Raw genomic sequence first — 27,629 nt, 5'->3', positions numbered from 1 at the left:
CTCTTCCATACGAATGCTCTGAGCTTTGTTTACTGGTAAATTAAGGCAAGGTTCCATTGCGTTCTATGTTTAAACCTACAAATACTCATTTAGAAGTCAAATGTACCAGGGCTTGGGCAGGTTGGGAATGAAAGCTTTGCATTTTGCTTGCTGTCCCTTCTGCATATGGAAGAGATTCAGTTCCCTCCCTGTGATGCATGAACTCTGAGCAGCTTTTATCTCGCTTTTCTCAGCAGTCTCTGAAACGACTCCTGAAGGAGGTGGGGAACCAAAAGGGCAGAGCTGGGCAGCCCAGGAACAAGCAGCTCCTGCATCAGGATGCTCTGCCAACTGCTGGGCACTCCTTAACATGGGCACAGTGTCAGACATCCATTCCCATTTTGGAGTGCTTGCATGTCCCACCCTGACTTAGAAAGTGCTAGCTTATCATGGTGAGCAATCGCCATCCCATATGGGCACACCTCTAAAGACTGGATTTTGTGACAAATTGCAGCTCTCTTTTTTTGATTCCTGACCAAACTTGTAGGCCCAGTTCCTCTTTGAAGTTGGGGTGTAGGTGGAATCTTGAATGGAAAAGGTCTGATCCAGCTTCTCATTACACTACCAGCTCATCTCGCTACGTTGCAGTCCCACCAAAATGTTAGAGGCTGTATTTGTTCCTAAGGGGAAAAGGGCTTGGAAGGGGTACCAACAAGGGCAACTTTGTCTTGTGATCTGCATTCCAGAACACTTTGGCCATGGAGACCATCCAGGATGCTGCGTGCTGGATAGCTGCAGCAGCCACAGGGTGGATTTACATTGTACCATTCCTGGGCTGCCTTGGGGACTCGGTGAGAAACTGTGCATCAGATTGATCTGTGTGTCGTTTTAAGGCTGCAAGGGACCAGCAAAGCTTTCTGCACAGCTCTGTGGGAGATTTGTCCCTTTGCACGTGGTGTGGAGGTGAGCACAGAGCTGGGAGCCTCCACCTTGCTGTCCCTGTGCAGCAGGTGTACGACCTGTGCTCCTCACCACACATCCCTGGCATGTACCAAAAGACCTGATGAGAATAAACGCAATGATTTTCACCACAACGGTGAGCAGAATTATGCCATTGCATTAAAACATGTCTAGACAAATAACCTAGGGGAGAGAGATATTATCTCTAGTGAGCCTTTGAGGTTTCTGCATGGGGACCATACTAAATAAACTCATGAATAGCTGCTTTTCTCTCCCAGGTATCTGGAGCCTGGGAGTACTGGAGCCACATGTGGATAACCTGATTGGCTTTAGCTCCTCGTTAGCAGTTAGGTGAGCCTGCCTGTAAGTCACTGTTGTGTGAGGTATTGATTAGCACTTGTGGATATTTTTTGATTTAGCTTTATTATTATAATGAGTCGCTTTCAAGAGCACACAAAAGGAGCATGTCACAGATGAATAAGAATTGATTCTTATCATGACTTGCTCTGGTGTGTGTTTAGCATTTCTTGTTCTTGTGTTGGTTGACAGCTGACAGCACAATTGCACTTTCATTGAAAATGAATGGAGTACTTGTAATGAGAGGTCTGGAGCTGCTGGCTTGTCCCGTGGTTACACAGAGCAGTTGATATAACACATTACCAAAAGCAGTTGATATAACATTACCAAAATCTGTTTCTTTCACATAAGAATATTTTATCCGTTTTATCTGATACTGGAGCTGCCCAGAACCTTACATGCCATGCAGTCTCTTGCTGCCCATCAGTGGGGCTAAGAGCTGTTGATGATAAGCCGTGAAAAGCCTCATGAACCTCATCTTTCAGCTCTCAGGGCTGGCTGGGAGGGTGGCACCTGGGTTGGAAACTGCAGCACTGCAGTGAATTGGGGTGCAGCTCTCTGTGTGCAAGGTGGTGGTGGCCTGGCTTCAGCTGCAGAGCTTCACAGCAGGCTGTATCCCTGCCTGGGCACTGCATGAGTGTCATCCACCAGCACTGTTTGGAGAGTGAGTTTTAAAGATAATTGCACCCTGGGGAAAGCAAAATCCAAGCCAACTGTTTCCAATGGGCATTCCACAACCAGCTTGCTGCTGGCCGTAGGCTCTCTTTAACAGTGTTTTTCCTAGGTTGTTTTCAAGAACTACTTAATTTTATGGGGGATGGTTAAACGATTATTTATTATTTGTAACTAAGGCAGGGGAGTTGGACTTGGAAATGTGGGTTTGCTTTATGATTTTGCTGACTTGTCCCTTTGTGTTGTGACTTCTTTGTCTTCGTGGCAGAGCTGACGATTTGTGTCTGTCATTTGGGACAGCTGCAAGAATAGATTGATTCATTAACACTGGTGAGACAGTAATACAGTCAGATAACTTACTAAATAATGTGACTTTTTCTTCTCATCCAAGTTGTGATACACTTTTTGCCTTCACTTGTGCCAAACACAGCCCAGTCACAGCCCTGGGATGCATGAGAACCTCAGTGTCAGTGAGGATGGTGACTGTCGATATGATTTGTATCACTTCTCATTATACTGCGTGCCTTCAGATCAGCCCTTTTGGTATGGAATGAGCCCTGAAAGACAAATTATGTAGTCATGTTTGATGAAGCTTAAAAGACGTTGCAGTACATCATCTTCTATTTATGATCTGCCAAAACAGTTGGCTTAAGGACTGTGAGGTTGCTTGCTCTTTTTATTTATAAGCTTTTTCTGCTGATTGACTTATCATCCCCTCCTTCCAGTTAACTCTGTCATTGAGTTTATGCAGTTTTGCATTAGATGCCAATGCACATTCTTCTTTCTTACTATATCTTCAGATATATCCATATGTGGCTAATACACTCAGAGGCTAACAAATAGGGTTTGTTTTTTTACGTACATTAACTGATGTCTTACAACATAGAACTGCTGCCAGGCAGAATTGAGGGGTTGATTTGACACATCTTCAGAAAGAGCTTCTTCCAAAAGAGCTTTAACAACACTTCCTTATGGCTACTGAAGTCAGCAGAGCTTCTGCCAAGCCACCAGCTGGCACTGGTGGAGTGCAGACCTCCTGCTGTAGCTCTGGCTGTTGGTCCACGTGCAGATATCAGTCAAACTGCATGAGAAGCCAGGGGCTTCTGAAGGAGAGATTGCTTTTGAGTGGGCTTAGCTTCCAGGTCTGCCAAAGCAGGTAGCAGAACGTTACGACTTCCCTTAGTATTAACTCACTGCAGGTGTGGGCTTAGGATTACTTATGGTTTTACTGATTTTAAACACCTCCTCTGGAAAACTGCTGCTTCATAAATACAGGCTCAAGTTGCCCAGAGATGGAATCTTCATACCTGGAGATGCTCAGAACTGGAAGAGATGTGGTCCTGGGCAGTGGGACCTGCACTGGGCAGGAGGTGGCACTGGGTGACCTCTGGTGTTCTCTTCTGACCTGCATGATTCCATGATACTACAAACCAGAGCTGATGTCGAACAATCTCTTACCTTCACTGTGGTCATTGGAGTCAGTGAACATACAGAACAAATGGCTTAATTACTTCACCTGCTCTCTGAGGGTCTCCTAGCAAGTAATAAAAAGTAGTGAATGAAACTGCTTTCCTCCATCTCCCATCAATAAAGGATGGTAAGAAAGAGTTAAGGAAAGACTTGATTAGGATCACAGTGACAGAATGGGATTAATCTGCTGCTAAGGTTCTATTAGATGTGCTCTTTGTGGCATGGTACTTATTAACCTGAAGTGATAAATGACACTGCGGCTTCATGCAGTGGTTCTGGCGAAGAGAAGCAAAAACTGCTCTGCTGTTTGTGCTTTCCAGGCTCAGAACCTGTGTGGACCATAAGCAGATGGCAGCTGCCTGGTTAGCCTCACTCTTCTGAGTGGGCAGGAAAAAACCTGCTAGCTCAGTGAGTCTTAGTCTCCCATAGGTGTGCATGATAGCAGTGCAGGTGTCTGCAATGCTATCAAACCAGTGTTTAATAGCTAAATGTCTGCAGGGTTACTGATTGCGGGTTTGTGGGGTCCAGTTGGGGTTCTTAGGAAGGAGTCAGTGTATCTTCTGTGGCAGCAAACGGCTTGGCAGAGGGATGAGAGCAAGGGTAAGCCTGAACAACCCTTGGTCCTAGGGCTAAAATCCTCTTTGGAGGAAAGAAGGCAGCAGGGTGCAGGGAGGTGATGCTGCGAGCCTGTCGCCAAAGCAGGTGAGGTGCTGGGAGATGGTGAAAGCTGGATTTGGTGAAGGCAAAAGCACCTTTTAGTGCAGGAGGCTGGGAGCAGTGCCAGAAGATCCAGACACAATTCCAGGAAGCAAAAGGAAGGAGGGGCTGTTACCAGCAGTGATTGTTTCGTTTGGTAATTAGTCCTGAATTCTCCTCTAAGGCAAATAAAGCAGAGGATGTGAGCTTCTGAGAGCTCCCCCCTCCTCTTCCCTGCACATCCACACCCTTTCTTGCACGTTCTCTTTCTCAAGTCTGTGTTCACTCAGGTTTGATGGTAAGGAGCTCTGGGTAGTGTTTGTTGCTCTCTTTGCTCTGACTCTGAGTAGTTCCTAACCTGATTTAAGCAGAAGATTGCATATGCTGGAACAAGGATGCACACATCTCAATCTTGCCAGCAGCTGTATGGAGGAAACAAGCATCCCCTTTTTTGCAGGGAATCTCTAGCTGTGTGTGAGCAGGGGATGTGTTTCGTGCTGTCAGGTGGTTCTTGCTGACAGATCAGGTGCATCACCTCATCTTCCTTGTGCTGCTGGTTTGAGTGGTTCCAGATTACAAAGTTCTGCTCAGACTGAAGCATGTGACTGCCTCTGTTTGTAGCCCTTTGCTCCCTTCTCCCCTCCCTGAGAGCTGGAAGGGGCTGCTGCTTTAGTGCAAGTCACCATTTGCAGAACAGTGCTACTTGAAATTAGTGGCTGCTGCAGCATTGGATGTTCTTGGCACTGCTCCTTGCTACCCAAAGCAAGCTGGGATTACAGTCTGTCCTCCTCTTGCCTCATAGCTCCAGGCTATATTTAGTAGTTGGAGTTGCAACAGATCTGAAGTCGTTCCCCTTAGCTGCAGCAGAAAGCTGATGCCGTGGCAGGGAGCACTGAGGGGGGGTGGCTGGTTCTCCATCAGGAGGACAACTGGAGCAGCCTGTGCAGCACTGCAGGGAATCCCCACTGCTGTATGTGTCAGGTGCAAAAGGGCCCCCAGCACCTCACAGCCAGCATCTTCTCAGTCTTATTCCTTGCGTTTTACAGCAGAACTTCTGCTTCTGGTTGTCACTTGCACTTGGTTGGTGTGTCCTTATCTTTATATTTAAAAAAAAAAAAAAAAGAATGCTGTCATTCCAAACACGCAGCTGTCAAGATAAAATGATTTACAGCATCTTTTTCTCCAGTCCCATTATTGGATCTTTGTTGAACGCTCTCTGCAGGACTCTGAAACACAAAAGGTAACATCTGAATTTCAGACTGGGGCTGGAGATCTGTGCCAAGCTGAAATCCTCTGTCTGCACACAGCTTGCAGCTCTGGAATTACAGGTGTGAGAGCTTCTTAAAGCACTGAGTGCTGATTTCAGTGGGGCTGCTCTTAATTGCCTCTGTAGAGTCGAGTTATAAACAACTAAAATCAGTGCTGAAATTTCATGATCTGTTCCTTATTGCCAAAAGGTGAAGGGGGGGAGGACAGATGCTCTAGGGATTAAATGAATATTTTAAAGCATTTTTTCCCAATAGTAGGAGCAGGGTGAAGGCTGCCTAATATTGAACTGCAAGCCATTAACACTGCAAATACCTGCAGAGAGAGAGAAGGATGTTTTAAACAAAAAAAAAATTAGAAGTGAAAGAATTAGTGGTGTTCTTTATCCCTAATTTTCCAAGAGGAGTCATTGAAAAGAAACTGTTTGCTCTGATCTCCTCTCTCCTCCTTCCTTTATGGTCCCTTTTTCCTTTCTCATTATCTGCCCCCCTTCTATGCACACTCAGTTACTTCGTGGCCGTTGTGGTTTTCTCTACGCAGCAACAAGAAAGACAAAAACATAAATAAAGGAAAATGTGGTTGGGGAACCGCAGCCTTGCGTTGGGTTGGAGAGACTTTGGGTTGGCTTCTTTAAAGCTGAGAGATTGTCAGAAGCAAATGGTCTCCATTACCCTGAGGTGGGCTGGGGAGTGCAAGAAAGAAAAGCTCCAATAGCCCTCCTGGAGGACTCGTGTCAGACATTTGCTTTTGTTTTTCTAAGCAGCTATAAAAAGTGGCAATAAAACGGCGTGCAAATAAACTTTTTTTGTGGAGTTTCCTTCCACCCGAGGGAGGCTGTTGGGAGCAGACAGCTGAGCTCTGCGGTGCTGGGGAGAAGCCAAGCTGGAGTCTGTGGTGTAGCAACTGAATGCATTCTCTTAATGCCTCATTAGTGAGTGTGTACACCTTCTGCCTCGGCTGGTGTGGCAGGAAAGCCCAGCACAGTGCTGTCTGTGGGCTGACAAGCCCTGAGGTTCCTTACCATTGCCTTGGTAGCCCATACCAGCGTCTAATTCTGGTGTGATGTCATTTCAACCTCTTGACTTTCTTTCTCTTGCTGTTGTTTTTCTGGCAGGGTGGTGAAGGAGGAGATCTCGGATGACAATGCAAAGCTGCCCTGCTTCAATGGAAGAGTGGTGTCCTGGGTAAGTCAGCCTGTGTCTGTGTGCCTGCTGTCTGCAATGGGCACAGCAGCAAGGGGGGGTGATGGTGGCAAGGGCTTCTCTTCCCTCTGCTGAACCATCAGCTGAAGCCTGGCCTGTGTTACCAATTCCACATAACTTTGTCCATACTCACATCCATCAAATTGTGGTGCTTGTCTGCATCTGTTTGCTGCTAATTGTAGGGGAGATCTTACTGTGAGTTAATTGTTCACAGTTTGGAGCACTTTAATATGCTGTTCCCTGGGATGGAGCAGTTAATTGCATCCATCTATTTTAGGGCAAGCAGAGTTGGTTTTTACCTTTTAGAAAGACCACGTTTGGGGCAGGGTTGTTTCCTTGTTCAATTACCAGCATGATGGATCCCAATCTTCCTTGTCAGAATATGTGCATCAGCTAGTGGCAGATAGCTTGGGATTCTTTCACAAGCCATCAGTGGTATTTGTCATCCTCAGTGTAAATTATTGCAATGTATGGATGTATATTTCTCATCCAGACAACACACTTAAAATTGAAACATTAAGTGCATCCAATACAGCTTAGCTGTCTCCTCCCCCTAGCTCCTCTCTTCACTGATGCAGTGACTACTTTGAACTTCTCAAGATGACTGATGTTGAGAAATTTGAGTTTCATCTTTTTTAATAACGTTTGAATCCTTCTATTTGTCATAGGTGGGCATTTTGATCTTAGTGTCATATGCAGGACTGATTTCCACAGGAGGAAAGCATTCAAGGAAGGGTCTGCAAGACTTCAGTTGCTGCTTACTTTTGCTGCCCTGGAACTCAGTGCACAGTTAGATTAGCATTAAATTGGAGTCAGTGCTCCTCATTAGATATTTAGACCTCTTCCACATGCCACCTGTGTCCCACTTGTTTTTCTCTGCATCTCATCCTTTTGATTTTGGAATGGGTTATTTTAATTGAATAAATAAGACGGGACAGAGGGTTGCTGCTTACTAGATTTATAGATTGCCTTTTCCCTGGTTGACTTTTTTGTTGTTGTTTTTTCAGTGATAGAGAGACTATCATTGGTTATATGGCAGAGTCCTTCACATAGAACTTAATAGTGTTAACACAAACATATCCTATTTCCTTCCAGGTTCAGTGAAGACAAAAGGGAGGAGTTTGGAACTCCATGTAGCATGGAAAAAGTAACCATCCTTACAATGCTGTATTTGAGATTTCCCTTGTCCCAGATTGCAGGACCAAGAAAATGCACAAAACATTGCTTCTTGGATGTAATTAGTTGGTCTCAGAGAAGGCAGGCTTACACCCTGTTGTGACTGGTGTCTCATTGTTGTGTTTTGCCATTTGTTGTCAGAAATCTCATGCAGTTTGTTCTGGACGTAGGGCAGAGTAGGTATTTCTGTGCCAAAATAACAGCTCGTGTCTGGGGTTGCCATCAATCTCTGGCCTGATGAATTTGCTTTCAGTGTTGCAGTAGCAAAGGATGAAGCTTGCTGTTGATACAGCTCTTCCCTTCTCATTAGCATAGTGTTTTAATTTTGCTGCATGCAGCTCTAGACGTAGCACCCTAACTTCCCCTCCCTGCTTCCTTTCCCTTTGGCCAAGTGTGTTAAATCGCACAGCGCCCTTCAGTGTAGTTCAGGATGCTGAGCAGCAACACAGGCCCTCATCAGCTTTTTCCACTGCCTGTTTTGCTTTGGACATTTTGCCCTCCTGCCCTTTTCCTCATTTCCTTGCCACAGCCTGCCCTCCTGATGAACTTTATCTCCAGAGCCTTTCAGTGCACTCCTGCTCTAACAGTGGCTGTGGTTCTCCTTGCTTTGTAGAAGCACTGAACAAGACGTTTGTGTATTTCCACAGAAGCAGATTTCACTTTTTACAGGGCAGTGAGCAGTCCATCTTTATGCCACCTGAGCAAAATGCAGTGATTTTAGGGGTGTGTGATGTGCACTCAGGTGCTCCAGGCCTCTTTGGACAGGCAGTGTGTGCTCAGTTGTGGCTGCTCTGCAGAGACAACAGATGTGAGCTGCAGAGCCCTCACTAAGCAGCTCTCTGGAGCTCTGCTGGAGCCCTGGGACAGGGTGTGTGTTCTGCCTTTCATTAGTGTTCATGCAAGAACCACGACATAATTTGTCACATGCAAATGAACGCTGTCTGACAGTGTGGATCTAAATTGGGTTTCAGCTCTGCGCTGCTGTGCAGCCTGTGTGGTTTGGGTTCTGCACTCTGTGAACACGAGATGCAGGAATGATCCCAAACTTTCAGTTCCAATTGCAACTGACTTGCAAACAACATTGCTTTTCATTCAGTGCATCTGATCAGGTGTTACAGAAAGGCTGTAAAGAGTGCTTGAAGATTCAAGGCAAAGTGAAAGAACATGGAAACCAAAACCAAACTGTGTGTTTGGTGGAGTACAAGTGTTGGAATTCTCTGTGGCTATTAGGAGCTGCTTCTTCCCATTCTTTGTAATTACTGGCACGTGTGCAGATGCTGCTTGGCACCAGCATGGGCTTGTGTGACTTATGGCTGGAGATGGAATCAGGTTTGGGGAGAAGGAGGCGAGAAGGTAAAATTCAAGCATAAAACGTTATTCCATTCTCCTTGCTGAGGGCAGGGCCAGCTCGTGGTGGAAGCTGGGAATGAGGAAGGAGTTGGCTGGTGGCCACAGCCGGGTCTGAGCCAGCTGCCTGCCCCTGCCAGCCCTTCTTTAGGAAGGCTTTGTGACATCTGGGAGCAGTTCCCTGGCTGGCTGCTGGGGATGTGCACCATCTATTGGCTGGCAGTGATGTCAGAGCCTTCTTCCTCTTTTTTTTTTTCCCTCTATTAGCTAGGTGCCAACAGATAATGCTTGTCCTGTGTGTATGTAAGCTTTTAGGCACTGTGTTTGCACTTAGAGCTGGGGGATAGAAGCATTATGCCTTCTCCCATACTAAGAACTCAGGAGCAGTAGAAGCTCTAAGTGATGCTCAGCAAAGTGCATTGTTGCCTTTTGACATGTAATTGAGGCCATGATTGAAGATCAGTGTGAACAGATTCTGGTTGGTTTCTGATGTTTAAAATGAAGGGATTTCAGGGCCTTTTTCTTCACAGGTGATAAGTGCCCATGCTCACTGGAACGGAGTGCTAGGGCCTCTATGGGAAAGAGGAGGTGGGAAAGGAGCAGACAGTTGGGCAGGAAGAGAGGGGAACTTGAAGGACAGTGGAAAGAATGTGGCAGGTGAGGGGAGGCTGCAAATCTCTGGGATGTGAGGGTCTTCTCTTGGCAAAAGTAAGGCTGGATGGTTCTGCTCTGCTGTGCATGGGAACTCTGAGGTTAGGTGCAGGTGTCTGTGATTTTACAGGAAATGCTCTCAACCTGTAGCTGAGCACAGCACTGTGAAGTTACTGTCACAAATACCAGTGGCTCTTCTTGTGTATTCAGCAGCTGCTTTCAGTCCCTCACTCCCCTCTATGGTAAGAGGGGTGCTGAGAGCTGCTGCTGCTCCCAGTAGCAGAGGCAGTTCAAATAATGTAATTTCCATGCTCACGTACTGCTTGGTGTTTAGGCAGATGAGATGTGAGAGCAGGGCTCACCACTGTTCACTCCTTCCCCTTCCCAGACTGGTTCTCTTTTGACATATTCAGCCATGAGTGTTGGCTGGGCTGGTTCCTTGAGCTGCCTTCGTGTCTGAGCAGGTTTGTTGTGCTGGGTGGCTGCGGAGTGCAGGCTGCTATAAAAGGCAGCCTTCTCCATAATTAAGGTAAAAGCATAAGCAAATATGGTGTGGAGGAGAAAAAGGGAAATGGAGAGAGGTGAAGCAATGGGTTCAAGCACTCAGTGCAGCGCGGTGGTAGCAGTGATGAGAGGAACCTGACACTGTGAGCTCCCTGGCTTGGTGGCACTGCTTGGGAGCGTCAGCTTTGTTTGCATTTCAGAGTCCGGGTGCCTTCCTGCAAGTGCTGTGGTGGGATGGCATTGGCTGCAGAGCAAACAGCACTCAGTGTGATGGAATGAACTGAATCAACAGTTGCAATTAGTTCCACACTGCTTTATTAACTTCCTCCATGTGAACCACACAGAAGTCATCCACGTTTCCCATTGAAATGCAGCCCTTTGGGGTGCAGCCCAGCAGCTGTTGCACAGCCTGAGCAGCAGCAGCACAGTGTAAGCAAAGAAGTGGAATAAAATGCTGCTGCCAGTCAGAGCTGCAGGGTGAAATCCATTTATCAGGGCTGGATCCTGGCTGTGAGGCTGGGGTTCGCACTGCTTTATTTCATAATCATGGAATCATAGAGTCGTTAAGGTTGGAAAAGATCTAAGATCATCCAGCCCAACCATCAGCCCACCACCACCACATCCACTGCACCATGCACTGCTTAGGAAGAATGCGCCTTCCAAAATGGTGGGGAGCAAGTCAAATCAAAAAGCATCATCTAGAATTACAGGTGAGCTTCCACATGTGTTTGATTGAATCATAGAATCGTTTGAGTTCTCGTGGAAGCACAGGGAGAAGTCTGTGTGTCCCACAGCACATCTTCTCTGTTTTAAATAGTACAGTATGGGAGCATTTTATTCCTTCCATAGCATCCCAAAGGAAAGTTCATCATGAAGCTCATAGGATCCTAAACAATCTAAGGAGCATTCCCTTTGTTAGTGGAGAACAATAAGAACCTGATTGTTCTAGAACTAATCTTTGATAGATGAACCAAACAGGCATGCTGGATGGAGATGGTCTTTCTGTCCTGAAGTTACTGCAAGCGAGGTTGAGTATAGGAAGTGTCTAGTGTGACATGTCCATCTCTGTGACTCATTATTCCACAGCCTTCCTTGTAGTAATTGGGATGTTGATAGGAAATAAAAATTATATTTCCAGCACTGGTCTTTATGGGGAGGATTTACAGCCTTCTGTGGTGCTCACAGGAGCTTTGTGCATCCTAGCTGATAATGTTTTCACTTTGAGCTTGAATGTAATATGATTTTATGAAGGGTTGGCAGGAATTTGTGCAAGTGGACACTGAGCACTTCTTCTCTTCTTGTCTCTCATAGATACTCACAGAGTGTGTAGCAAAGCAGCAACCCCCAGGCACGTGTCAGGACGGAGGAACCTGTGCAGATATGTTGTAATTCTCTTCTTTTTCTTGGCAGCTGGTCCTGGCTGAAGGCTCCCATTCTGACACAGGCTCACAGTGCACCGAGAGCCACGCAGACCTTCCACCTCCCATCGAGAGGACGGGTGGCATTGGAGACTCCCGGCCTCCGTCGTTCCAGTAAGAGCAAGTTGGCTTTATGTTACTTCTTTAAACCAAAAACGTGGTTCCTTGGTGTCTATTCCATACATTTCTCCCTGCTGCTGCTGCAAGCTGGCTGTTTGTTGGTACTGTTAAAAAGCAATATGCTTGTTAGAGCTAAGGAAGGCTGGTACTGCTGTGCTCTTGAATGTTGCTTACATTAAGCCTGAACTATGCTAAACTTTGAAGAGTTGAAGTGGTGAATTTTATCACTTTCCATTATTATAAATGTGGTGTCTGTGCATTGAAACTTTGCACTGTAAATCAAGAAGCAGTAAATTCACTCCAGTTGCTGCACAGTGAACAGGAGCGATTGGCAGACGAGCTTTCACGAGGGCTAGAGCAGTGCTGGAGCACCCACAACTGAGCTGAAGCCTGTGTTCCTGCCTTCTCCTGCACTAGCTGCCAGAATACTGCTTTTTCTTTTCTCTCTGGGTAACCAGATGGTGGTATTCTCCAAGCCTTTCGTGCATCTGTTGTACATTTGGTGTTAAAGTCCAGAAGTCCTTTTTCTATATGTGTGGGAAATCTGCCCCATCTGTCTTGAGGCGTGACGAGTGTCATTTGCTAACGAAGCTGAACTGTCAGGGCCTCTCATGTCTGCAGTTTGGCAGAGTTTCTCCTGCTCATCACATCTGTGAGTATTGATGCTCTCATTTGAAGCCCTTTTTGCTGCAGGGACTGCAGTGTCAAGCAGCCCTTGGATGCAGGGGGTTAACAGTTGTTTCATTTTCTGCTCTTGACTGGCACCTTGTGTTGTGCTCTGAATTGCTGACATGAACAAATAGCCAGAAGGATGGGCTAGGAAGGCAGTGATTCGTGTGTTTTGAAAGGGAAACCCAGCCTTGATGTGCCTGTTGTCACGTTTCCTCTGTTGTCTGCAATATCTGTTGCCTGGAAGAGCCCCGGGTGTTCTGCATAAGCCTTTTACAGACAGATGTGTTCTAGAGGGGACAAGAAATCTTAAGAAATACGAACCCTCCCTGACACTGTGATTTTTTGCAAGGATTTTACTGCCCTCGTGTGTCCGTGCATTGCTTTGTGTTGCCCAGGGAAGGTTAGCATGAATACAGTCACACGGCTTTCAAGCATAAGTAGTTCTTTGTCTCCCTGCCTTATACCTAATTGTAATAACTGCAAGATTCTGTTCCAAGAAGTAATTCCATGGCACGTTAGGCACAGCGCTGTGTTTGTGGAACAATGTTGCTGATAACTGTACATATTCAGATTAAATCTTTGATCTGCTCGTGCACCTGCTGCACTCCGGTGTCCCAAAAATCCTGCCTGTGTCAGAATGTCTCACTTGGTTACTTGGCATGAAGCCCTTCTGTTTAGCTGTTGGCATTTCGTTTAAGAAAACAACATCCATTCTAGGTTTAAAGATTCCAAGTGATAGTTTACTGTATTTTGGAATAGCTTGTTTCCTTGGGTAAATGAAATAAGTTGAGATGCCCAGTCTCTAATTATAAAGCATGGCTTCCAGAGCTTGAACTGTGAGCTGTAGTTCTTATCATTATCCTTCTTTGAAAGGACAGATCTTCAGATTTTGGTTTGATTCTGCAGTAGTGTGCTTGGTGCTGTTTCTGCACACTGTGTCTTTAATAGTGTTTCCTTCTAAGAGATGGTTATTGCAATCCTGTGACTTGCACAGCCCTAACTCCACTATCTCTGTGTGCTCATCTATCATGTCCCTTTCTGTGGCCTTGTCTTGTCTTCTCGGCTCCTAAATCCCTGATGCTATATGGATGCTATTAAAACTAACAGAGATCTGTCATCTTCTGTCTTCTTTCTGCACTGCTGGTAGAGGCCTTATTTATCCAAGAAGCCCCAGCCAAGCTGGGCGTTGTGTAATTGTGCAAACAGAAATGTTTCCTGGTCTACAGAGAATACAAGAAATGGATGGAGCAGACAGACAAGCAATACCTTCCAAGAGAACGAGATAATTATCAGCAGTGAAGTGATAATCTCAACTGAGCTGTCTGACAGTATTGATATTTTGCTCCGTCGCTGATTTCAATCCAAAGCAAATTTCCTTCCTCCCTCCCTGCTGAAGGTGCTGAAGCTCAGCCTGCATTTCATGCTCTACTGCTTCAGCTCACTGGTTGCCAAATCCACGTCCACCTGAATGGGTGAGGCTGCTCCTGGGTCAGTGCATGAGTGACCTCTGCTCTGCCTTGCTGACATTTGCTCACAGCCCTTGGGTGCGTGTGCTGGAAGCTGGATTTGCTCAGCAATGGGAGAGGAAACAGTCCAGCTGTGAGGTTCCTCCCCTGCATTTAATTCTGCTGTCAAACACCTTTTATAAGGCTAGTTTAGCCTGGAAAAGGCTTAGGACTGAGTAGTAATAGCAGTAGTCACGAGATGGTGCTGCTGAGATGTCTGGGTGCCTGCAGGGCAGGCAGAGCTCTGTGCTCTTCATATGTGATGAAGGCAGAAGATGCTGCCTCAGAAAAGTGTTACCCCCCTTTCAGTTGTATTGGGCTGACCTGAGCCATGCAAACATAGTTGTGTCAGCACATAAATACGTGCTTACATGCTGGTAGCTTCCTTAGGGCTTGGCCAGTGCATTCAGATATTTTTTTGAATCAGAGGCTGTTTCCTAATTGGTGTGGTGGGCATGTCAGTACACTTCATTCGTGCTGAGAAAGTGTGTGGGTGTGCAGTTGTAGAAAGCTTTCAGCAGCCCTCTTAAATGGAGCCATACAGATGTGCTTGCTTGTGCCAGCTGTTTGCTCAAGGTCCCACTGGTGCACAGCAATGAGTGCCTGTCCATCAGATTGTGCAGCTGAGAAGATGCCCAGGTTCACCATCAGTTGTAGAGAAAAGAGCATCTCCATCATCTCCCTTGCTCCAACCTTCTTTAGTGACTGATCTCTTTCCTCAGCAGTGAGCTTTTGGAACACATGGTTGCAAAGAGGTGCTCTTAACGTATTCAGGGTGCTGCACTACAGCTACTGCTCTTGGTTTGCAGACATGTCTGCTGGAATTAGAAGAAAAAAAAGCAGTGTGGTTTATGTGAATTGAGAAATGGCCCTTTCTCAGTGCTTGAAGTTCAAGAATAAGGAGCTGGAGTTGTTTGTTTAGATTGGTCCCAGAAAGTGGCCCTAAGCCACAGGGCGGAATTCTCTGCTGCCTCTTTGAAACCTTTTGTTCTGTTTAATTAGTTGGAGGAACAAGAAACTGGCTCTCAGCAGAGCCTTCACAAGAGCATAATGGAAGAAATGTGGCCGCTGAGGTGGTCATCAGGATCTTTCTGCTTTTTGCCCAAAGCTTGCTGGCTCATAATGGCCCTTCACAGGGACTCATTAGATGAAGTGCTGTGCTGCACTGGCATAGCTGCGTAGCTTTTGGATGGTTGAGAAGATGAGGAAAGGACCTGGGGTCTGCCTGAGTGTTTTGCAGATGTGTACTTAATTATTTCAAGCTTTGCTGTGACTTGAAGGACTTCAGCCTTTAAGGTCAGCACTTTGCTTTACAAGTGGCTGCAGTGAACTACAGCTTCTGCCCCTTTGGCTGATGACAGCATGCTGCCTGTGCAGCTCAGGTTGTTGTCAGGGAAACAAGCCTGTTTGGAGAGGAACAAGCACTTGAGGAAGCATGCCAAAACACAGTTTGGTTTATATATATTTGGAGAAATTGTGGGAAAGGCAATTTGGTTCCCTGTGTGAGTACGTCCTTGAGAATAAGCCCCTGGTGGAGCGTGTGCTGTGCTGGTTTTAGAGGAGGAGCTCATGCGTGCCTCTGTCTGTATCTTGGATCATAATCTAAAACAGTCCCTTTCCTGTGTCTCAGGGCATGGCTGTGGAACTGTCTTTTCACTCTTCAGGTAGCTTTAAGGTGAGCAGAGCAGTCTGGAGGAGCTAGCTCTGCAGCTGCCAAATCTGTGTAGTAGTTTGCTGGATTCTAAACCAAATACCTCACAAATGCAACTGTTCTTATTTAAATTTAAAAAAAAAAAAAAGAAAGAAAGGAGGAAAACTGATTCCACTGTTTTACTGTTATTTGTTTTCTAACAGCCCAAATGCTGCCAGCAGTCGGGATGGACTGGACAATGAAACAGGAACAGAGTCAGTTATCAGCCACCGTCGAGAGAGACATCGGCGGAGGAATAGAGAAGGGCACGAGGATGGTGAGTGGATGATATGGATCATATTTCCCCTTTTTCATCTAGAAAATAAAAGATTCTTGTTATTTCACAGCAACAACTAGTTTTGCACGAGCACTGGAGAAGAGTGTGTCTGCATTCCTGTGTGCTTTGAGGGATTGTTATTACTTTAATAGAGGAATTTGGTAATTGCTTTGAGACACTTTGAAGCTGAGCGTTTTTGAAGAGTTTTGGGTAACCTACAGCAAGGGAGATACTTTTGGATGATATACAGGATTTCTGTAGTATTAGGAGACAGCCTGGGAGAGGATAATGATGTAGCCAGCACTGAGCTCCATACCATCACAGCTAGACTGCCTTGTTCAACTGTGCTCGCTTCAAGGTAGAGCACATTATCTGTATGAAGTGTTGGGAGTTTGCAATGTGGACAGTTGGAAAGCTTTAGTATTTTAGCACTGCAAGGTCTGAGCCAGGCTCTTCTGAAATGATTTCTGCTGATTTCTCCTGGCTTGGACCAGTCTTGCGTGCTGGTATAACTGCAGCACACATATAAACTACAGAACATAATCTCTTGCCTCTAGTCTGTACATCAAAGTGAGCTTGTTTTTTCATTTGTTGCCAGACAAGAATTTCCAGGCCTAATTAAGAATTAATAGATGCCACCCATTGAGTCTAAAATGGTCCAGAATATGGAATAGTTGGACCCAAGAGGTGCCATCACAGGCTTTATTCCCAGCTCCACCCAATGAAGTATTAGAAAAGCAGAAGTCACATACACTGTGTGTTAAAAGCAGGTGTCTTCTGTTCATTTTACCTTTCCAATTTGTCAGTGACTCAGAGTGAATGAAAATTACTCAGTGGGTGGAGCAGAGAGCTGTCTTTGCATGATATTGCAGATCCCTGTGGGAAATCACAGAAACAGGGAGAATCTTGTAATAAGTGTTGTGAAAAGATCTTGGTGCTGGAAGAATGTTGAAAGGTGATTTGTTTTTCATGTTAGTTTATTGCCTGCCTCCTTTGTTGCTTCCTCCTCCTCTCCTTAGAAGCTTAGTGAGCCTGATGAAAGGGAAGCATAGGCAGGCAGACTTCTTGGTCTCATTTTTAATTCCCTCTACCCCTGCTTTTGCTCTGCTTCGTGTTGCATTCAAGAAGAGAAGTGCTGGGATTCTCCCTAAGTTGTCTGCCTCCTTTTTTGTCCCCCTACTGGCTGAAAATGCCAGGTCCTTTGTATGATTTCTGGTTATGTTCTTTTACACTCTGATCTCTCGGGGCTACTCCTGTAACTCATTAGGTTGTAAAGAAAGCTGCTCAGCAAAGTGTCCCTGTGCAGAGATGTTGTTGTCTTGACCTGCAGCACATTCTGATTCCTTCGTGTCGCACTCAGTTCAAGCCTGGAATCGTAACAGGGAAAATATGTCAAAGCTTCCACAAAATGCAGTTCCCTTGTGGAATCAGATTGTGCCAGTTTACCTGAGGGGTACTGGCTGTGTTTACTTAGGCTGCCAGATAATTTCTTGTGCATTACAAGCTCTCTGAATGGGTTTTCTTTTCGTGAGAGGCTTAATGCTTTAAGGTGCTGAGTTACACTTGACATTGCTGAGTGCCCTTCATTCCTGCTGTGTCTCTTCTTTGCTCATTTACTGTATGGCAACATTAAGCCCTCAGGGTTAATGCACCAAAGAGCTAAAAATACCATCTTCACATTTGCCTGCCTGTCTTAAGTGCGTGTTATCCTTTGTATGCGTCCCTCCCTTCCTGGCTTGCTTAATGTGGCCAGAGCACGTGTTGCAGGCTGCCTTTGGCTTCAGTAAATGGGTCTGTATCATTTCAGCTGAAACTGGCTTCAGCTCGAGGAGAGCAAGCTGAGAGGTATTAGTTAAATGGATATTAAATGGGGGAAGAGCCGTAGAAGAAGGGGGATGGGATGGGGAGAGGGCAGCAGGGTCGTGACTCCTGGTTCACAGTCAGTTCTGGGGGCATTGGAAAGGAGTGGTAAATCCTCTTCTCCTTACAGAAAGAAGGAAACGCTGCTGGTCTGTCTCATCTTGTCCTGCAGAGGCTTGTTGAATACCAAAATTACAGCTCTAGTAATTCATAGAGAGGCAGGATGTGCGTTCCTCACTGGAGCCCTGCGTTGCCCACAGGTTGTTTCGCAGCTATTAGTCATGAAGCAGCCAAGATGTGTGTGCAGTACTGTCAGCTCACTGAGGCATACAGTAACACATGCCACGCAGTGTTTGCAACTGGTGGAGCTCATCACTGGTGTGAAGTGAATGGCAGAGAGTTACCCACCCTAACCACGAGGCTAAACCTGGCTATTGCACAAAGAAGTACCTGTTTCACAAGAAGAATTCAGTAGTTCATTATAGACTTCATTTCAAACAAGGTGAAGAAGGTGAGAAAAGGTGCTGCTGAGCCTTTTGGGATCTGCTTAGGCGTGAGCACTTTGAACTAGAACCTGTGCAGGTCAGGGGAACTTGCTGCACTGATCCCTGACCACAGTGCAGTCGAGTTCAAGAGGATGAGATTCCTGTTCAGACTTGGAGAACCCACGGGGCAGGGAAGAGAAAAGGGAAGCATAACGAAGATCTGCTGCAGATGTAGCAAAATAAAAATCACCTGAAAGCAATGCAAGCAGGGCAGCAGAATTCTGTTGTGTGCTGTGCAGAATAATCCATCCTGTCAGCCTGATGTTTAGGAACCAGTTTTCAGTGCTTGGCAAGAGCTTCCTTTTGAGTTTGCCACTGGATTGCACTGAGTTCTCCCCAGCTGCTCACTGCTCAGCTCCCCAGGTTACCTTTGTGTGTGTGTGTGTGTGTGTGTGTGTGTGTGTGCATTTATAGATGTATATATTTTAAGACATAATGGTGGTAAAACTGTGGAGGCTGCACATGCAGAGAAGTGATTTTTATTTTGGAGAGGCTTTTTATCCAAAGGGGCTTTTGTCCAAGTTGGGAATATGTCTCTTCCTGAACACCTTTCACATCAATTAGTAGGAAAACAATTATTGGCATTAGCTTCAAATAAAATTAGTGCAAAAGGGCTGAGCTGTCAAGATGTCAGGGCTCCACTTTCTTTCTTCATGCAACAGAAGTTCACGTTGCTTTGGAAAGTTGACAAAGTCCTATTAAGTGAAAGTAGAGCAAGGATCTTAATTAGGAGGGTGGGAGGTCTGCTTGGCACATGTTCTCGGGACCCCTCGGTGACTGGAACAAAACTCCAAGTCCCTTTTGGGAAACAGGACTGTGCAAGTTCTAATTAGGGAGGTAATTAAGAGACAAGTTTTCTTTGGCGCTGCAGGATTTTTTTATAGCTATTGCTTGCTTTCTTGGCACATCTGCAGATGCCATGTGTGAATGCTGGGGCTTCAGCACGGAGTTGGCGGTGCGGTGAACGTAACTGTGATCCCCAAATGTTTGCAAAGAGCAGCTCCAGATGTCCAGGCATCCCTACAAGCATCTGTGTGCTTTACCATAGCGTGGGGGAGGACTGCAACTACAAAATGATTGCAGTGGGACAGTACAGCACCGACTGTAGCCTCTGCATGCAGCTGTGAGCTGCACAGATGGAGTTGCAAGTCTTTGTTAATAAGGAGGTAACAATTTCGTGTCAATAATTGGTCAGGACTTTCTGAGGATGGAAGCTCAGCTATGCCTTCTTCCCACACCACTCTCACCTTTATTCTTTGCAGGGTTACGGAGTACTCTTTACATCCTCTTCGAGCAGATGCTGCTTTCTGCTTTCAAGGCCTGTTTGATTTTGCACTTTGATGTGCCTTTGTCCCTCAGGCAGGACCAGCTCTGCTGTTGATAAAAGCCAAGGAAGACATACTTTAACCTCTGAGGCTATACTTTATTCCAATCTCTGTGACACATCGAAAAGCCTTTGTCAGACAGTCTCAATGGGCTCTATCATCCCCTAATGAAGAAACAGGAGCAAAGGGTCAATGGGGCAGGAAGTCCCTGGTTATTAGTGGGACAGGCATTGAACCAGAGCAGAGTCTGGGTTACACTGAGGGTGGAATACCTGTCTGTGCTTTGTGAATGGCATTACCATCGTGGCTTAATTAGAAAACTCAGCAAAGAGAGGAGCTGCCTCAGTTCCTGCCCCAGGCTGTGATGGGGTGGAGAAGTGTGGGTACTGCAGGGCAAAGCAGGGCTGCTGCTGCCAGGACGATGGCAGGGGAGATGGGGGCCTTTGGAGCTGCTCATGGGCTGCAGGAAAAGCACAGAAGGAAGATGACTTCAACATGAAGCAGTGATTTTTCCCAGGAGTGGAGGTACGCTTTGCAGGTAGCTTTTGCTGTGAGGTGAGAGTTGTTGAGAAGCACTGCTGCCTTCTTCCTCAAGTGTGGAAGTGATGTGGGAGGGTCTGGTGGTGGGGTGAAAGGGCCCAGGCCGTGTCAACCTGTGCTTTCTGAGGGTCTCAGGTCAAAATCTTGGGATAATACTGTAACTGTTCTAAATTTATTATCCCAGGTACTGAATGGGAACTCCACATGAGGATGCTGAGACTGTTGCAGTGCTAAAGCTCAATGCTGTTAATGACACTGAAAGCAGGCTCCAATTTACTCTGGTTATCCATTTATTAGTAATATTAATAATTCAACAAGCAGTGCTGCTGTGCTGCTCCGTTGGAGAACGTGGTGGTAAGGGTGGTGTGAGAGAGCTTGAGACATGTGAAGCAAGATTGCATGAGAGAGTGGCTCATCTATCAGGTGTGATTGCAGTGTGTGTTACAGAGAGATAGCAGTGCAATAAAAGCAGCAAAGTCAGTGCAAATAGTTTTTGTTCTGTCTCCCCAGTCAAAATACGTTGCTCAGCAGATGGGCTGCCTCTTGGGTACAGGCTTCTTTGGGATCACAGCATGGAGGAAGATGCAAATATGTATATATATGTTTTTCATAATCTTTGAGTCTTCAGGACTGGAATTTTTCAGCATCCCAGCAGGAGCCCTGAACTGACTTCTTTCATTTCGTGCAGCACGTGCCAAATAACAACTTGTGGGAAGCTCTTGTACCTTTGGTTGTGTTTGTGGGACTTGGATGGAGCAATAGTCCCAGAGCACGCTGGGGATTTCCCTCTGTGGGCACAGTGTGGGTGGGAACAGGGTCACTGCCACGGTTCTGAAGTGTTTTGACAGGAGCCAACTGCAGCAGGAGAGGCAGCATTCATTTTTCTAACACCATTAGGGTACTCGTTTATGCCTACTGCTTCTGGCTTTATCTCCTTTACAGCTTGCCTGTGAACTGATATGTAGGCAAGTGGGAATGTTAAGGAAAAGATAAGTGGGCAGGCCAAGGTGCTGGGATTTCCAGCTGTTGGATGAAGGCAGGTTGTGCAAAGAGCTTGGTTTCTGCATGTGGATCCTCCTGCAAAGTTGGCTGCAAGTCGTGGTGTGGAAGCAGTGTGGAAGCAGTGCTACTCAGTGTAGCCATTTCTTCCTTTCTTTTCCTCTTTGCCCAGTAGTAATACCCCATTTCTTTTCTTTTTGTAGTCCCTCGAATCAATGGCCATCCCAAACTGGACAGACATCGTGAGCACCCTCCTGGTTACGACAGCTCTTCTACCATGATGAGCAGCGAGCTGGAATCCAGCAGCTTCATCGACTCGGACGACGATGACAACACCAGCAGGTGGGCACTGCTGTAGTGACTGAGCTGTTAAATCCCATTTCCGTGTTTCCCAGCTGCTGGTCCATGTATCTGGGCTGTCCTGAAACATGCTGAGAAGTTTTATTATGTGCTTTTTCCTCTTTTCCCTGCTTGATATGATTTGAGGACAGGTAACCCATCAGTAACGTGTAAAATCGTTGCTCTGAGAAAAGAGCCAGCTTAATGGGATCCCTACCCAAAGTGCCATCAGCCACAGCTCCAGTTAAGAGAAAAGTTCTGTTCCTGTTCTGTCCTTGTAATGGCAGGAGTGGTTACATTTTAAAATCCAGGCAGTGTGCAACTGTCTCCTTATTGGTGAAGCAGTGGTGTGGTTGTTGTAACAAAATACAGCCACGGTCCATTCCTATGGAGCAGGCACCTAACTAAGGAAAACAGTGAAAGAATTCCTATGTAATTGCATGGTCTGAGGCCTGTGGGCAGTAGGAGAATTCATCAGGGTGAGTATTATTGCACAGGCAGGCTGTGGTGCCACGTATTTATGACTTCTTAATTATTTTTTTTTTTCTTTTTACGTGAACAGAAGGAATGTGATGAATTATTCCTTGTTTTTTCCAAAAATCATTTCAAGGCATCCTTCTTCATCCCTAGAGGATACTTGTGTTCTTAAAATGTTTGCAAGCCAATACGTTTCTCGGATTTAAAGTATCCATTTTTAAATAGGCAAAATCAATCAAAGCCTGTGTGGTTCATTTTCCTGCCTTCAGTGCCAGCGTTCTCTAAACACCGTCCCTAGAGCTGTTTAAAGCATTCAGCCAAATGGGCCATGAAAACCCATTAGAGATCTGTGAGAGCTGGCAGAGAACAAATTACAGATCCTGTGATTGTAGCTGCAGATGTCTGTGAAGAAGGAAAGGTGATGGCAGTGTGATGTTCTTAAATTTTAGGTAGAAGAGGAGCAGCAAAGATGCTCTGCTATTGGAGATCTTAGTTGATTGAACTGTGTTGATCGGAGTTGACCACAGCTTATATACATGTTGAAGAGCAATAGCTTCAAATTCTGTTTCAAGGCTGGGTGTTCCCAAAGGGCTGGAAGGGTGACTAAATGAATGTTTCAGACTGGGTTCTGAGTTAGGTTTGAGAGCTTCTTTTGCAGTTACAGTGAAGTTGCCGACACTTGAAGACCCAGAAAATTACCTGCATGCTTTTGTGCTTCACGTGGGTATTCATATGCATCAGGGCTGGCAGATCAGAGCCTTCCCAAAGTCTGAAGGGCTTCCAACCCTTCCTTCCCCCATTTCAAAATCAAAAACCAAAACCAACAATGAGAGGAAACCGACAACAAAAACCCACAAACATCAACAACCCTGCAGCTGATTGTGTTTCTTGGACATAACTTAATCATTTCCGGGGCAGGAAGAAATGCAGTAGGGCAGGATTAGCAGAGTCAGGGTGGCCTCTGAAGCACATCACTCTAAACCCAGCTCAGTCCTTCTGTATATATTAATAACATAAAGCTTCCTGTGTCTGACCTGCAAAGAAAGTGACTCTTCGAAGCTGCAGCCGAGGCCTTTTCCTTTCTAGGCTGGGGCAGAAGCTGTTGGCACACAGGATAGCTGCCAGGCCAGCTAGTCAGGAAGAACAACTAAATGGAATGCTCTGAGGTATGCTGTTGTGTTACAGCGATGATGCTCTCAAGCAGATGAGAGATCGTGCTGGCAGGGAGAAGTTTCCTTTAGAGGCAAAAACAGCCAAATAGCAAATGGAGCATGCTGCAGATCTGCTGTGGATGGAGGCCTGGGGAAGACGAGGTTGAAGGGGGTAAGTTGGTTAATTACAGCTGTAGAGTCAGAGCTTGCCTTATGGGGGGGCTCTTTGTAGGGGAGGTCAACAAGTAAGGAAGCAGCATCCCTTACAGCTGGCTTCCAAGTGGAGAGCTTGAGGGTGTTTGTTTCCTTTGTTTTCAGTATGTGATACAATTGAATGCTAGTCTTGTTTGCAGGCAGTAGGTGGTATTTTGGATACACATTGATGTAGGGAGCTTGTGGTAGACGTTTCTGTTCTGTTTCTGTCTTTTCTTAAGCAAATAAATATCTAGCAAATGTGAAGTATGCAGCAGGAGGGTTATTGTCAGCAACTTGTGAATGCTGTTCTTGATTCAATGTAACTGATATAATTCACTTTGACTCTGGGAGCAGAGTCTGAAGGCAGAGCGTTTGTGTGCAGATCGGAACACTGAATTTATGCTGTAATTGGTGGAGGGCAGCTCACAGCTCTCTTACAGCATGCGAAGGCATCTTGGTGCTCGGCTCATGTTCAGGCAGTAGAGCTCCCCCAGTCTCTTCTGTTCTTTTTGCTGCCTTTTGGGGAGAGCAGGCAGGTTCACTGTGATGGGAGCAGCGTGCCTTGCCTTTCTGCAGGTTCTCCTTTACTGCTGCATGCTGGAAGGTTTGAGCTGAATCCTGTGAATGAGGCAACGTGGGGGAGAAGAGGAGCAGAATGAAATCAGAGAGGGGATAGAAAGGAGGAGAATATTGATAGTAAAATGCAAGGGGGTTTTGTGTCAGTCTTTGCCAGTACTTGCAAAAACAGCAGTAAATGTTGAACGGGCTCAATTCTGGGGAGCCCAGCTTTTGAAAGACCTCTTTATTTTCCCTGTGGAAAAGGGAACAAGCTCAGAAAACCAGGTGCTGTGAGCTGCTTCCACAGATGGAGAGCTATCAGATCTTTGATCTCCTTAGAAAACACCACCTCTTGGCTCTTTAAATTAATATGCCTTGTTGGGAGGGGAAAAAGGAGTGTTAACATACCTGAAATAGTTATGTGAGCTTAAAGAGAACACGAAGAGCTTCACGCCCTCAGAGCAGCCCCAGCATTGGTAATGCTCAGCTGGGCGTCCTTGACTCAAACAAACCTGGGTTTCCCAGTGTGGTGGGTTGTAACCTCATGGCAGCAAGCTCTGTTTTGGGATTGCCACTATCAGATTTTGCATGAGGTATGCTGGCATGCCAGTGTGCAGCAAGGACTTTGAAGATAGGGACGTGGCAATGAGGGGGGAAAAAAAACAGGCACAGTTTTCTTTGTGCCAGTGCCAGTCCAGTTACTTGTGTTGTATTGGGTTGGATTAGTTTTGATCTTAGTTAATAGTGGAGCATTACTTTGTCTCTTTTGCCATTCTGAACATCATAAATAGAGGAGAGAGATCCCTGTGGTGTTGCAGTGGTATCTCTGAAATCCAGACTTTGTTCCAGGCTTCTGAAATGAACTTGGGCCAATCCACTTATCTTTTGCTGTGCCTCAGTCCACTCTCTGTAAAATGGGAATAATTAACTTTCCTAATGTAGGAGAGCCTAAATTATAGATGCGTAGGATGTGATGCATTTAGGGTGTACAGGTTTGAAAGACCTTAAGAAAAAGAACAGAACATGCAGAAGTAAATGATGTTCACCATTCCTCCACCGCCAGTTGGTAGTAGCTATTATCAAGAGCTGCTTTATTTCAGTGAGTTCCAGTCTGTTGACAGAGTGCTAAGCAGCAGAAGAAAGTGAGAGCACCATGGCAAGGCCCACATGAAATGATATGAAGTCATTGTTTAACGTGCAGCTGTTCTTACAGCATGCATTTTTCCTTGGGCATGGAGTCAGGCCCACTGCTCAGGGAGCAGAAAGCAGCTGCCTGCAACCTTGGGGTGCTTAAAGCAGGCTGATACACGCCTGTTGCAAGGCATGTTGCTTTCAGTGTTGCTCCAAGAACGAAGCAAGCTGGTAAAATGCTCTCTCTAATCCATGCTGTAGAGGAGCTGGTAACTTCTCTGTGCTCACAGGGTGAGGTGAAGATGCAGCACGTGCTGGGATTGAGCAGCACTTGAGAGCAGTGCTTTGTCAGCTCGCTGCTGGTGTCTGAATGGCGACTCCTTGGTGTTTGTGGGTCTCAGCCTTGTTTTTGGCAGGGTGCAGAGAACTGCGAATGGCTCAGCTTAATGGAGCTGACATTTGCTCTGGATTTCCCTCAGGTTGAGCAGTTCCACTGAGCAAAGCACTTCCTCACGGCTCATACGGAAGCATAAGCGCAGGAGGAGGAAACAAAGGATGCGGCAGATTGACAGGGTAAGGCTGGCATCATCATTTTCCAAGAAGGTGAACTGTGATTCTGAGTGTAGCATGCAAATCAGAAAGGGATTTGGAGGCCATAAGAGGTTTCCTGGATGCCTCCCAAACAGAAACCTATTAATGAGTTACTGATGAATTAGTGCTCATTAGTTATTCGTCTTGCCTTATTTGGAGCCACTGACAACCTTGAGAATTTTCTGTTATGTTTTGCAGTCATCCTCGTTCAGCAGCATCACAGATTCCACCATGTCCCTAAATATCATCACTGTCACACTCAACATGGGTAAGAGGATGAGCAATGTTTGTTATGATGTGTTCTGTTATGGCATAGAGGCCTTTGGAGTCAGTAGGAAGTTCCTTGGTTTGAAAGAACTCCTTTTGGACTGAAGGGAAGGCAGCTGGGAGGCAGCTCTGACAGTGCCTGGGTTCCTAGTCCAGCACTGGATAATTGGAGCCATTTGCAGCAGCAGCTCAGTGTTCTTCCTGAGAAGCCTGGGGAAGGAGCTGGAGCTCTGGACCCAGAGGATGGAGTTGTGCTCATATTTCTAGGAGTGGTAAGGAGCCAGAGGTTGTCCTGTTCTTGTTCCTAACACTGAAAGTTTGCATTTCTGGAGTTCACGTGTTTCATTGTTTAGCCAGATGGAAATGGGCAGAACTGTCACTTCAGTGCCTTTCAGCAGCAGCCTGTTTTTCCTCGTTAAGTGTGGAAAAGCATTGCCTAGTGCTGATCAGCTGCCTGTTTTCTAGGTATAGACATGTCTTTTCTATGTTATTTCCCTTGATGATTTTTTAACATAACTTTTTTAGTGTCTTGTATGAAGCAGTGATGCATGTAGCAGCTTTTCCCTGCTGTCTGTCTCTGAACATGCCAGGCAAACTTACCCCAGCAGGGTAAACTGAGATATTGGGGTAGTTGTGAATCAAATGCATCCCAGCTGTGTAAGTAAGCAGTGAACTGAACTTTCAGGGCTGGAGTGACCAGCTCTTAGCTCTTCACTATCATTTCAATCACTTTGTTTGCTTTTTTTTGTTTGTTTGTTTTCCCTCCCTACCCTCCACTTTGTCCCTGTATAGAAAAGTATAACTTCCTGGGAATCAGCATTGTAGGACAAAGCAATGACCGGGGTGATGGTGGCATATACATTGGCTCTATCATGAAAGGAGGGGCTGTGGCAGCAGATGGACGAATTGAACCAGGAGACATGCTTCTGCAGGTTGGTCCGTGTGCAGAAATATGCACTGCTCTCTTTCACATCGATGGTTTCAGCTCAGCCATCCCAGCAGATCCCATGGAGTTAGTGAATAATCAGCAGAATTCGTCCACGCTCAGAGAAATATGGCACAAAAACTGTTGTCACTGAAATCTTGGTGAGCTCTGCTGGATGGATGGTCAGCGTGCTCTGAGAAACAGTATTTCTGAGTAACTAAAATGTCTTTACTGTTCCCATTGCTAAGCCTGATGGCAGCTCTTTGTGTCATTTCAGGTGAATGATGTCAATTTTGAGAACATGAGCAATGATGATGCAGTACGGGTGTTAAGGGAAATAGTCTCCAAGCCAGGGTAAGCATCTTACCAAATCTGCTGCTTATCCTCTGCACTCCTTATTGGTGTTGAGCAAACCTCAAATCAACAGAAACAGAACAAACAGAAATCAGCATTTTGATCTGAATAAGCAGCTGGCATGACTGCTGATTTCAACTCTGAGCTTCTCAGTGTGAGTGATGAGACTGGTTTCAGTGTACCAGCCAAAGCCAACACAAACTGGGAGTTGCCTGGTTTCAGTAGCGCTGTTTGTTTATGGAAAGTGAGTTTGAATGTCTCAGAATCTGATCATTCCACAGATTTCACCAGTTAGCGCTACGATAAATGGGAAACAGAAACTCACCTGATGCTGTCTGTGCTGAAAATGGTTTGACAAGCATCTCAAGAACCTCCTCAGAACGTACTTGATAAGCTTGTTTCAGAGAGTT

The 27,629-nt window shown here is 45.9% G+C and overlaps 1 protein-coding gene across 2 annotated transcripts in view; it reads left to right on the top strand.

Annotated features, from left to right (window-relative positions):
• DVL1 (dishevelled segment polarity protein 1) overlaps positions 1-27,629 on the top strand; it is a 55,584-nt gene that overhangs the window by 17,479 nt on the left and 10,476 nt on the right. For both annotated transcript variants that reach the window (XM_042831498.1, XM_042831497.1), the window contains exons 2-9: positions 6,515-6,584; positions 11,691-11,812; positions 15,850-15,962; positions 21,435-21,573; positions 25,562-25,655; positions 25,872-25,941; positions 26,733-26,872; positions 27,143-27,219. In XM_042831498.1, the coding sequence (XP_042687432.1) occupies positions 6,515-6,584; positions 11,691-11,812; positions 15,850-15,962; positions 21,435-21,573; positions 25,562-25,655; positions 25,872-25,941; positions 26,733-26,872; positions 27,143-27,219 (825 nt within the window). The remainder of the gene's footprint in view (positions 1-6,514; positions 6,585-11,690; positions 11,813-15,849; positions 15,963-21,434; positions 21,574-25,561; positions 25,656-25,871; positions 25,942-26,732; positions 26,873-27,142; positions 27,220-27,629) is intronic.

This window comes from Centrocercus urophasianus, unplaced genomic scaffold (assembly GCF_019232065.1).
Source record: "Centrocercus urophasianus isolate 14NV4802_14NV808 unplaced genomic scaffold, USGS_Curo_1.0 seq_36, whole genome shotgun sequence".
Classification (NCBI taxonomy): domain Eukaryota; kingdom Metazoa; phylum Chordata; class Aves; order Galliformes; family Phasianidae; genus Centrocercus; species Centrocercus urophasianus.
This window is presented reverse-complemented; position numbering and strand designations above follow the sequence as displayed.